The sequence below is a fragment of the Muntiacus reevesi genome, chromosome 2 (assembly GCF_963930625.1).
Source record: "Muntiacus reevesi chromosome 2, mMunRee1.1, whole genome shotgun sequence".
NCBI classification, from domain to species: domain Eukaryota; kingdom Metazoa; phylum Chordata; class Mammalia; order Artiodactyla; family Cervidae; genus Muntiacus; species Muntiacus reevesi.
In genome coordinates, this window is record NC_089250.1 from 196,020,477 (window position 1) to 196,033,220 (window position 12,744).

Genomic DNA, 12,744 nt, shown 5'->3' on the forward strand with positions numbered 1-12,744 from the left:
TGTTGATGTTCCTCACCTATGTAGGAAGTTCTGATTTTTTTATTCAAAATTTAAAATGCAGGCCTTAGTGGATTTTTCTACAAAGCAGGTGTGGTTTTTTTTCTCCTGCCATACATGTAGGTTTGTTTTCTGGATGGGTCACTTCTATGAGTAGAAACACTGGGAACTCATGGTGGGTGATTGTCCTCTGGAGGACTTTTCTTCAGGGTTGGCAGGCAGGGAAAACCTATTTGGGAACTGAGCTGGGAGCCTCCAAATCAATGTTGAGGTTTGTGTTTTTGTTTATCTTTTGACTGCCAACCTGGCACCCTGAGTAGTTGTACTCTTTCCCAGGCTGTTTGTTTAATTTGTTTACAAAAGATTCTTTGGAAGGGAAGGAGAGCAAGATACATCGGGCTGCTGAGAATGTAGCTTTATGTATGCTGATGGGGGCAGGTGGAGGGGTGACGGGTTAGCCGGCCAAGGAACCCCAGCTGGATTTTCATGTAACCTCGCCTGTATATTGTGTCCTTTCTCATCTCCAAACTCTGTGGAATTGAATCTCGGCGCACTGAAGCCCTTGAGAATTCCGGTGGGATCCTGGACTCTTGCCTTCTGAGGGCAGTTTCCTCCTGTGGATTCTGAGCTGCCACTCCTCTCTATTATCTGACAACAGGCTTTATCCTGCTTCTTTTGGAAATGTTTGAAGATCTCTCACCCACTGATAGCCCTCCTATTCTTTCTTGTTGTTTAGTTGCTAAGTCATGTCCGACTCTCGGCGACCCCATGGACTGCACCACACCAGGCGCCTCTGTCCACCGTCTTCGAGTTTGATCAAACTCGTGTCCATCGGGTTGATGATGCCATCCAACCATCTCATTCTCTGTCACCCCTTTCTCCTCCTGCCTTCAATCTTCCCCAGCATCAGGGTCTTTCCCAATGAGTCAATTCTTCGCATCAGATGGCCGAAGTATTGGAGCTTCAGCTTCAGCATCAGTCCTTCCAATGAAGATTTGGATTGATTTCCTTTAGGATTGACTGGTTTGATCTCCTTGCAGTCCAAGGGACTCTCAGGAGTCTTCTCCAACACCACAATTTGAAAACATCAGTTCTTTGGCACTCAACCTTCTTTATGGTCCATACATGACTATTGGAAAAACCATAGCTTTGACTAGACAGACCTTTGTCAGAAAAGTGATGTTTCTGCTCTTTTGTTCTTTGTTAGGGGTTTATTTCTTGATTATCATTTATAGGTGTCTTGGGAGAGAAGAGAGAGAAAGATTTGTGCTCAGTATGCCCCCTCGAATCTAAAGCCTGACACAGAATTTTAATCTGTTTAAATTATAAAAGAAAATGCAATTATTTAAACAATATGAATTGATTCTCTCCCACATCACCACCCCAGGTGTCGCCATTGGAGGAAACGGTTTTCCATGGCTTCAACGCAGAACACCTTTATCCAGTTCCTCGTTTAACCGTGGTCTCACAAGTATCCTGTTCTCAAGTGAAACGGGAAACAGTTGACCCAAAAACATGTACGTAAGGAAGTGAGATCTCAGGTCTGTGGTTTGGGACTTGTAACTGCGAAATCATGGGGTGGGGACCGGGTGGACAGATAGAAGTCAGGGAGACCGTGTAATAAGAGAATGTGTGCTTGTTTTAACTAAAGTGTCCTTTATTCCACTGATGTACCGTTAAGGGTGAAATGTATTAGTAATAAAGATGATCAATAACAAGCACACCTAGGTTCTACATTAAATACAAAGGGGGAAAACGTACGGAGTAAAAGAAAATATCATGCTGTCTTGCTTGGTGTGTGGAAGCCAGAGACGTAGGTGTCTTCGTCTCCTCCCCGAGTTCCCGTTCCTCGTTGCCCCTGATGCCAGGCCCTCTCCTGCTGGCTTGTTCTGTTCTCAGCCAGTGTACTTTGGGCGTTGGCAGCCACCATCACCGTGCCTGAGGACCCGAGCCTCGTACCCACCCTGTTCCCCTGTGGCCTCAGTTCCCAACACACGCCCCTTGTGTATTTCCCTCCAGCTGAGCTGGGCCTCTGGCTGTGCCTGTGACCTTGACCCCGAGTGGGACCCGGTCTCCAGCCCCACCAGACTCAGGGGGATATTTTAAGTTTCTTCAGTAAGAGAGCCCAACTCAGCAGTCTGGAGTCAAATGTAACATTTATGGTCATGTTATTTAATGGAGAGTACCTTTTTTTGGTTCAGAAGCAAATGTTCCTCCCAGATTAACTTGGGCCATTTGGGATTTGGGATGGGAATGTTTTGTTTGTTTTAGGTTCCCCCAAAGAGTTTTTGGAAATGTTCATCTTTCCAGTTCTGCTGCCCGGAATGGCTAGCCTGCTTCACCAAGCAAAGAAAGAAAAATGTTTTGAGGTCAGTCGTTTTGTTTATTTCTAAATAATAATTCATTTTTATCAGATGGTAGCTCATTATACTATCAGGTGGTTGTTTTCAAAACAATCCCTTTGGGAGAGAAAGCCCGTGTTTTGGTCACTTACCCAGCTCCAGCCAGGACATCTAGCTGAGCACACACATGCACTGCCATCTGTCTGGCTGCCTGGCTGTGGGGAGGTTTTCTGCTTTGCTTGGCCTCCCTGCCTGCCCTTCTCCTGGGCATTTGGCATCTGCCAGGTTTCTTGAGTCGCCTGCTTCTGTTAGGATGAGCCCACGTTATAGCTCTCCTCCCCTCTTATCTGGCTCTGGATTGACCTTCTCAGCTGGGGCCTCTTCCTACTCCACTTCATGCCAAATGCCATGAATATACTGCTTCTTGCCTTGCTTCCCCTGGCACACAGCGAGTCCTTGGTGACCAGTCATTATCACACTGTAGCTAGCTATCTGTATGAATCAAGTTCCAATTCTGGCGCACCCCCACATGAATACCCCAAAGTGAATACTTTTTTCTGCAGTGAATACTCTTTTCTGCAGTTGACAGGATACATTGGGTGTGTGTGTTCGCTGCACAGGACTAGAATTTTGGATGGCCTGCACACAGAGAGTAAAAGAACAACATTTAATGTTGATCAAGTGCTTGCTCTATGCTGGGAACTCTGCTAAGGGTTTGATCATCAATGACCTCATTTACCTCTCTCAACAGTCCTTTGAGGTTCCTCCAATTCATATCATCTGCATATTGGCAGATGAGAAAGCAGAGGAATGGAGAGATTCAGAAAGGTGATCAAGGGTGAATAGCAGAGCTAGGATTCAGATCCAGATCAAATGATTCAAAACGATGTTTTAAAATATTGGCCATAACTACAATGCAAGCCCCAATCTGCTGGACAGATGTCTTTAAAGCATTCACAGTTAATATTATCATCTGCTTTGTTGCCCTTCAGCATGAGATCTCTGTGAGAATAGGAGGTATACTGTCCTGATGATTTTATATGCTGAAGAGATAACATTTTCACATGCTCTAGCAAACACTCAATTTTGCTTTAGCACTGCTCTTCCTTGTCTTCATTCCTTAGCCTAATTCACTACAACCTGATCCATTCAGCATAACATTCCTTCTGACAGGCCTCACCATGACAGTTGTGTCTTTAATAGGAGAAGAGATGAATTATGAGACATTGATCTGAAACCAGGCAGCGTACCTGTGGAGGAAGCGTTTAGGGCACTCTGCTGGGCCATGGTGCACCATTTGAGAGCCATGGATCCACATAAGGAGACCGAGACCCCTCAGCCTGTCTTTCAGGACCCTCCACAGTTTTCCCCCTCTTTCCTTCTAGCCTCATTGCTCTCTGTTCTCCTTTCTGGATGATACCCTCCATTCCAGCAGATAGAACCACTTGGAGGTCCCTGCACCAGTCCCACACTTCTGTGAATATGTTCCTTCTTCTTCTTTTTTTTAGGAAAAAAATCCTTGAGTTCTTATTCTCTGCATATTTAAGTTCTGCTTGTTTTTCCAATCTCAGTACCGTGGCTTTTCTTTCAGGCCTACTATTCCAAAACTGGAAGCAATTGAACCCAGCCCTCAGATTTTACAGTATTTCATCTGTTTCTCTTCTTGTGGAAAATTAAGACATCCTTAATGAAGACATTCTTGATCCATAAATGCACTTCATTTTTTAATTGTCTATTTCCCCAGTATTTTAAGTTCTTTGAGGACAGGTACTCTGATTTATTTTTGTATCTCTATTTAGTGCCTAGTATATTCTACCTAGTACATAGCCCCTGGTAAACATGTAGTTGGCCCTCAGTAAATGAGTGTGTGGTTGGACATCAGGGGAGCACCTCCAAAACTATGTCCTTGACCAAAACTCAGCTCTCTTCTGCCTAGGAAGGCTGATCTCTTGGGCACATCCCTGGGGGGACAGCGTGAAGTGGGAGTGAGAGAAGACTTCCATCCACTTTGTGGGTTTAGTCAATCGAAGAAAGCAGTGGGTGACAAATTGCACTACCTAATCCTCATTATATATTCATTATGCAATTAACAAGTAAATCGGGCTTTGGTTTATAGCGTCATGGCTCAGGACATGTCTCTGGAGTCAAGGTTACCTGGTTTTGACATTTACCTCCACCTTAGCTGGCTGTACAGACTTGGCAAGTCATTTCCTCTTTCCGAGTCACCATCTTTTCCTTACATGTAAACTGGAGAATAGCACTTGCTCATGGTGTCACTGAACCAGGTTCATCTGCCTGATGTACGGCAAGGCAAACAGTAAGATGCCAGTGTTTACAGCAGAGGAGGGGCTTCTTCACAAGGCCGCCAAGCACAGAGATGGGAGAACAAGTCTCAGATTCACCTCCCCAAAGGCAAGGGGCTTGGGATATTTATCGGTGAAGAGTATAGGGTCAGAGATATGGGGCAGGTGACTGGAGGCAGAAAAAGGGAGATTGAATTTTTACTTCTTTGATATTCAACACAGTGTAGACATTTTGCAAATACTGGATTTGATTTTCCATCCCATAATAATATTAATGCTAACACTGGGCACTTACTATGTGCTACGCAGTGTAAGTACTTTCCATGCAAAACGTCAGTCGTAATTTTCCCTAAAGAGATTAAGAGTATTTACCTCTCTTTCACAAATACGACAATGAAATTCAGAGTTTAACTCCCTTGCCTAAAATCATAGCCAATAAATCATGGAGCCAATTTTAACCCAGACGGACTACTCACTCCAGTTTAGACTCTTAATACTTTGGCCTACTAGCTTTGTTTAATGGTACTTTTAATTTTAGTTAGACCATGCTGGGCTTCCCTGGTGACTCAGTGATAAAGAATCCACCTGCCAAGCAGGAGACTTGTGTTTGATCCCTGGGTCAGGAAGATCCACTGGAGAAGGAAATAGCAACCTACTCTAGTATTCTTGCCTGAAGAGTCCTATGGACAGAGGAGCCTGGTGGGCTTTGTCCATGGGGTTGCGAAAGAGTCAGACGCAACTGAGTGACTAAACAAGAGCAAGACAAAAGACAGTCACTGTTCTACACAGGTGTATCTGAGTTATATTCTTCTTCATGGGACACATGTTCAGAAAACAGAGGTGCTAGCCTGATCTGAGGGTAGAGATTTTGGCTCTCTGACATCAAAAGGTCATTCAGTGGACACCTACATAGGTGCAGTTTTAGGGTCGGCTTGAAATGGACAAAAACTGACTCCAAATTTCTGAAAAACAGCTTGCTGCTAAGTCACTTCAGTCGTGTCCGACTCTGTGCGACCCCATAGACGGCAGCCTACCAGGCTTCCCCATCCCTGGGATTCTCCAGGCAAGAACACTGGAGTGGGTTGCCATTGCCTTCTCCAATGCATGAAAGTGAAAAGTGAAACTGAAGTCGCTCAGTTGTGTCTGACTCTTCGCGACCCCATGGACTGCAGCCTACCAGGCTCCTCCATCCATGGGATTTTCCAGGCAAGAGTACTGGAGTGGGTTGCCATTGCCTTCTCTGAAAAACAGCTTAAGCCACTGTTATAGCAACTTGTAGGTCAGAGGTGTTATCTACAGGGTGTGGTGATGGAGTCTTCTGATATATTATCCAGGCTACCTGAAGCTTGGAGGATATGCAATCTACAAAAATGATTAAGACAAGCTTGATCAGTGAAAGCAGGTTCTAAGCAAAGGAGCTTTTCACAAGTAGTTCCCTTATCTGCTCAAGACAAGCTCAGGAATTTCTATTAGTCACCAGTTTCTGTTAACCCTATGGAGCACGGTTTCAGTGGGATATCATGCTGATGAAATGAGGTAGCCCATACAAAGTGCTTAGAGCAGTCCCAGGCGTGTGGGAGGAACTCAGTAAACGTTAACTGACTGATCACTAGTATTCATGGGCTACAGCTGCTCCCCAGGTAGGCTGGGTTATACACGTTACCTGTTACCTGAGTGGGCTTGCTTTCATCCCTTGGCTACCCCGAGGCCTTATTTAGCACTTGGTCCCAGCTTCCCCCAAACAGCTAATTACACAAGGACTTCAAGAAGAAGGTTTATTTTGCTGGTGATTTCATAGGGAGGTGAGGACAGGGCTTTGTTGGCATCTATTAAGCAATTCTTCTTTAACCCTCTCTAAAGCCATGTCTGTTCTCTCCAGTCACCTCCTCCCACACAAGCCTCTCCAGACCGCTTGGATCCTGAACAATTCAGATCTGGCTGCGTGACCATGTCATGTCAGCCTGCTTGATCCACTCAGCAAAAAAAAATTCTAGCATTCAGCTTACCCTTCCTTCCTCAAAATGCAATTAAACTGATACTTGGAGCCTTTGGTGGGTAGGGTACTGGAAGGGGGCTTCTCACCTCTCACCCAAACAATGACAGAATTGTAAGGTTATATTGCTCTGGCAGAAATGCTTAGTTGTGAGACACAGGCCTAGTGAATTCAAATCTGGGAAACCCTGATCCTGCCTCATTCTCCTGATATGCTGGTACAGACCAGTTGCCCTGACTGAACCAGAAAAAGCTGCAGTGATCAGATCCCTATTTTAATTAATTTGAGAAGCTCCTCTGCTGAAGGGTCTATAAACAGAAAAAGCTGGTAGAACGAATGCCAGCAATCCAGTACTGACTATCCATATTCATCCAGGTCATGGCACTATTGAATGTCAACTTCCTACCCCACCTTCCTGCAGTCTTTATCTGGAAGCTTGGTATTTCAAATAGGCAAGATGGGTGAATTGTTATTACTTCTTTCATTTGTTAATTCAAGATTTTAGAATTTCTTAATTAAATTTAATTTCCTCCCGTCCCCAACCCCATGTCACAGAGTCTTTTGTGGGTTATTTTTGCGGGCTTAAAAATTACATTATTGCCATCTCAACATTTGTCAGATCCTAGTGGAGCTCCTCTTATCCAGATATGCACAACAGATTTGCATTTTCTCCATTCAGCTGTTCCTCACATCCTGTCGTTGAGAATAGACGCTTAAACTGAATGATAACCAGCCTCCAACCAGAATTACATAACCGAGCATTCTTATCTGTCACCTACAATTGAACTTGCCTCCAAATGACTCTCAAACAGCAGCATAATTCACTATTTATTAGGGCCATTCAAATTCTATCTTGAAACAGCAGCTTACAAGTAATTGCTGATTTGTGTTTTGCCCTTAAAATGCTGAGTTCTAGTTATTTCTTCTCGCTTTCCTTATTTTCTGTTTTGTTCTATGATATTGTTTCAGCAGTGCCTGGAATATAGTTGTTCAGTCGCTAAGACATGTCTGACTCTTTGCATCCCCATGAACTGAAGCGTGCCAGGCTTCCCTGTCCTTCACTATCTCCCGGAGTTTGCACAAACTTATGTCCATTGAGTCAGTGATGCCATCCAACAACCATCTCATTCTCTGTCACCCCCTTCTCCTCTCCTTAGTCTTTCCCAATATCAGGGTCTTTACCCATGAGTCAGCTCTTTGCCATCAGACCGAAGTATTGGAGCTTCAGCTTCAGCATCTGTCCTTCCAATGAATATTCAGGGTTGATTTCCTTTAGGATTGACTGGTTTGGTTTCCTCACTGTCCAAGGGACTCTCAGTCTTCTTCAGCACCACAGTTTGAAAGCATCAATTCTCCAGCACTCAGCCTTCTTTATGGTCCAATTGTCATATCTGTACATAACTACTAGAAAAACCATAGCTTTGAGTATATAGACCTTTGTCAGCAAAGTGATGTTTCTGCTTTTTAATATGCTGTCTAGGTTTGTCATAGCTTTTCTTCCAAGGAGCAAGCATCTTTTAATTTCATGGCTGCAGTTACCATCTGCTGTGATTTTGGAGCCCAGAAAGGTAGGGACTCACTAAATATTTGTGAGCATGCTAAGTCACTTCAGTCATGTTCGACTCTGCAACTCTTTGGACTGTAGCCCAGTTCAGGCTCCTCTGTCCATGGATTTCTATGAGGAAGACTACTGGAGTGGGTTGCCAGGCATTCCTCTAGGGGATCTTCCCAACCTGGAGGTCAAACACATATCTCTTGTCTCCTGCTTCGGCAGGAGTGTTCTTTGCCACTGCACCACTGATTCTGCAAAAGTCAGAGTCTACTTTTCAGATCGTAATTAAGTTATAGGAGCACATAGCTGTTACAGGCAAGAGGTTGTTTACTAACTGTACCTGCTCTGTCTGGATTTGCCACCCCTGGAGGGAGGCAGACCATGGGGAGGCTGCTGCGATCTGTCCAGTGCCGTGGAGCTAGAGCTGAGTAAGGAGCAAATTCTCTAAAATTGAAGAAGCCTCATAGCCAGTAGAGAGCCAGAGTTGAAAAAGAGGCTGGAATTCAAGAATAGGAGTTTCTAGCACATTGAGGGCCAGTACTTTGTGCCAGACATTGTTCTAAGCGCTTTAGCCACGGAAGTTCATTTAATCCTCCCAACAGTCTGCTGATGTGGGTGCTATTCTCGCTGTCTCACAGATGAGGGCCATGCAGCACCAGGGTTAATCAACAATCCAAGGGCACAGCTGAGTAGGTGGCAGAGCCAAGATTCAAACTGAGCAGCCTGTTTTCTGGGTCTAGGAGTTTGACCCCTGCACCACACTGCCAGCCACTCTAACGGCTTCCAAAAGCAGAGGCCAGGTTCGGATGGGAAAGATGACCTGGAGGCTCTGGAGGAGGAGACTGAGGTACTAGGCAGGCCTGGGGCGGGCAGCTCGTGGGGCCTGTGACTAGATTTGATTAGATTGCCCTGTGAGCAGCAGAACCCTTCATGGGAAACCAGGGAGAGTAAAACAGCGAAAGGGATATGGGGCGAGAAAGAGAGAGCACGAGGGGACACCTGAAGACTGGGCCACAGAGCGTTGGGCCGATTACACACGCCTGGTGTGTGTGTGTGTCTATGTGAGTAAGGAGGTCGGTGGTACATGGTCCTGTGGTTCAGGACCTGGCCTGTGGAATCAAACAGTCTGCCTGGGACAGGGTGTGTAAGCTTGATAATTTTGATTTTGATTCATAATAACCCAAATTCTTTTATATATGTCATTTAAAATTTTAATTTTTAAAAATATGTACTTATTTTTATTTGGCTGTGTCGGGTCTTAACTGTGGCACGCAGAAACTTTTAGCTATGGCACGCAAACTCTTAGCTGTGGCTTGTGGGGTCTAGTTTCCTGATTGAACCCGGGCCCCCCTGCCCTGGGAGTGCAGTCTTAGCCAATGGGCCTCCAGGAAGTCTCTACAGCATTTTAGATATTATCAGTTAGGCTGACGGATTTCATAATCAAATAGTTTGCTCGTCATTAGATGTTTAAATCTTTCAAATGCTCAGAATAAGATCCAGGTTACTTAATAAGCAGATATTTCTCTATTCTTTAACTTTTGGAGAACATCGTTGGGGGGGCTAAATCATAAATTTATGATTTCCACCAATTATCTCAGCCTTAGAATCAGATGAAGACCCTGCTCATTTCATGATATGAATTTAGCAAGTGAAATAGATATCTTTAATCCTTTGCCGGATCGTTGTTTTCAACAATGTGTGAAAAGATCACGCTTGTTGTTGTTGTTCAGTTGTTAAGTCATGTCCCACCTGTTGTGACCCCATGGATTGCAACATGCCAGGCTCCTCTGTCCTTCACTATCTCCCAAAGTTTGCTCAAATTCATGTCCATTGAGTCGATGAGGCCATCTAACCATCTCAGCCTCTGCTGCCCTCTTCTCCTTTCGCCTTCAATCTTTCCCAGCATCAGGATCTTTCTCAGCGAGTCAACTCTTCGCATCAGGTGGCCAAAGTGTTGGAGCTTCAACATCAGTCCTTTTAATGAATATTCAGTGTTGATTTCCTTTAGAATTGACTCATTTAAAATTAAATCATCCATACTTTGCCAAAAGGTCATTCTAAAAGTTTAAAGTCAATAAAATGTTTATGTTGTTATGATTTTGTTAAAAAAAAAAGAACTGACTGGTTTGATCTCCCTGCAGTCCAAGGGACTCTCAGAGTCTTCTCCAGCACCACAGTTCAGAAGCATCAGTTCTTTGGTGCTTATCCTTCTATATGGTTCTACTCTCACATCTGTACCTGACTACTGGAAAAGCATACCTTTGACTAGCGGGACCTTTGTCAGAAAAGTGATATCTCTGCCTTTTAATATGCTGTCTAGGTTTGTCATAGCTTTCCTTCCAAGGAGCAAGCATCTTTTAATTTCATGACTGCAGTCACCATCTGCAATGATTTTGGAGCCCAAGAAAATAAAGTCTGTCATTGTTTCCATTGTTTCCCTATCTATTTGCCATGAAGTGATGAGACCAGATGCCATGATCTTAGTTTTTTGAATGTTGAATTTTAAGCCAACTTTTTCACTCTCCTCTTTCACCTTCACCAAGAGGCCCTTTAGTTCCTCTTCACTTTCTGCCATTAGAGTGTTATCATCTGCATATTTGAGACTTTGTATTTTTCCTGGCAGTCTTGATACTAGCTTGTGATTCATCCAGCCGGGCATTTCACATGATGTGCTCTGCGTATAAGTTTAATAAACCTGGTGACAATATACAGCTTAAAAAGATCATAGAGAAAACTTAAGTGGCATCTGTAAATAAAGTCAATGAGTCTTTTAGTTTTGCTGTGAAATTGGCTGGGTACTAGCAATGGTTTTGTTCTTCAGTCACTCAGTAGTGTCTGACTCTTTGCGACCCCATGGACTGTAGCACGCCAGGCTTCCCTGTCCTTCACTATCTCTCGGAGTTTGCTCAAACTCATGTCCATTGAGTCGATGATGCCATCCAACCATTTCATCCTCTGTATAAATGGGGCTTTATATGTTGTTAGACAAATAAACTGTGAAAGATAATTACTGGAAATGATTATAGTTTGTACAAATAGCTGGTGGAAGCATCTGTGGGCCAACAATAGATATTGTACAGGCACTTTCTGAATTTAGATAATAGTATCCAAATCTGTTAGCCAATAAGTGAAAAATCACATGTAAGTTGGGGGAGAGATGACAGCTTTGGAGCCTTTGCTCCCCTATATTCTATTCCAGTGTTGCCATGGCAAGGTTGCTCTGCAGCAGCGTTATCATATAGGCCAGGGAAGAGTGTGGATTTTACTTTAAGAACATGGAAAATCCTCATGGGAAATCAACCTTGTTGGGGCCCCCGTCCCCTTGTCATCATATTTCATGGTGCCCTCCTTACTATTCTGAAATGAATGCTTAGTAATACTGCTTATTTATCAATTACCTGATTGATGTATTACTGACAGCAAACTACCTGAAAACCCCATAGGTTAAAAAACAAACAAAGTGAGTTATTATTTCTGTGGGCTGACTGGGCAGTTTCTCTGTGGGTCTCACCTCAACTCCCTCATTGTGGTTGCTCTGAGCTGGTGTCGGGGCTGCCCTGGGAGGTCCAGGCTGCCCTCACTCACCTATCCAGGGCCTCTCTGCTGGGCCTGGACTGCGGCTTTTCAGCTCCCCTCCACATGGCTCTCATCCTCGAGGAGGCCAGACCAGCTCCTTCACAGCCTGCTGGTTTCAGGGCTGCCTTCCAAGAGGACAGAGGCTAAAGCCTAAGGCCTGGGCTCCGAAACTCCAACAATATCACTTCCACTGCACTCCACTGGTCAAAACAGCTCACAAGGCCAGCAACTCACAAAGCAACTCAGAGGTGGGTGAGAAACGGACTCCATGTAGAAGTAGCAAAGTCACATTGCTAAGGGGCATGGTCCCAGGGGGCACGATCAGTTAGGGGCCACTGTCATCATCATCTCTTCATACAATAAATTCAAACATGTATATATAGTGGTCATTTAATTATTGTGGACTATAATATAAAGGAGAAATTAAAAAATTCTTTGTAATGTAGGTAATATGTATTTCCTTTTTTAAAGCTCAAATAAAACTACACTAGAAAAGGGACTTCCCTGGTGGTCCAGTGGCTAAGATTGTGCTTCCAATGCAGGGGGCCTGGGTTTGATCCCTATATCGGGGAACTAGAACCCACATGCCACAATAAAAGATCCTGCACACCATAATGAAAATCAAAGGTCCCACATACCACAACTAAGACCTGGCACAGCCAAATAAATAAGTTTCTTGTTGTTTAGTTGCTAAGTCATGACCAACTCTTTTGCGACCCCATGGATTGTAGCCTTCCATGTCCATGGGATTTCCCAGGCAAGAATACTCAGGTGGGTTGCCATTTTCTTCTCCAAGGAATTTTCCCCGTGCAGAGATTGAACCTGGTTCTCTTGCATTGGCAGGGGGATTCTTTAGCACTGAGCCACCAGAGAAGCCCAAACAAATAAATAAAAATTAAAATAAACTACACTACCAACAAAGGTCCTTCTAGTTAAAGCTATGGTTTCTCCAGTAGTCATGTATGGATGTGAGAGTTGGAC

At 44.2% G+C, this 12,744-nt stretch overlaps 1 protein-coding gene across 2 annotated transcripts in view; it reads left to right on the plus strand.

Annotated features, from left to right (window-relative positions):
• The window catches only part of IQCK (IQ motif containing K), a 141,516-nt gene that overhangs the window by 15,559 nt on the left and 113,213 nt on the right, over window positions 1-12,744 (plus strand). Inside the window, exons 3-4 of one of the 2 annotated variants that reach the window (XM_065924437.1) lie at window positions 1,385-1,514; window positions 2,269-2,366. In XM_065924437.1, the coding sequence (XP_065780509.1) occupies window positions 1,385-1,514; window positions 2,269-2,366 (228 nt within the window). The remainder of the gene's footprint in view (window positions 1-1,384; window positions 1,515-2,268; window positions 2,367-12,744) is intronic. The other variant, XM_065924438.1, reaches the window with a different exon arrangement.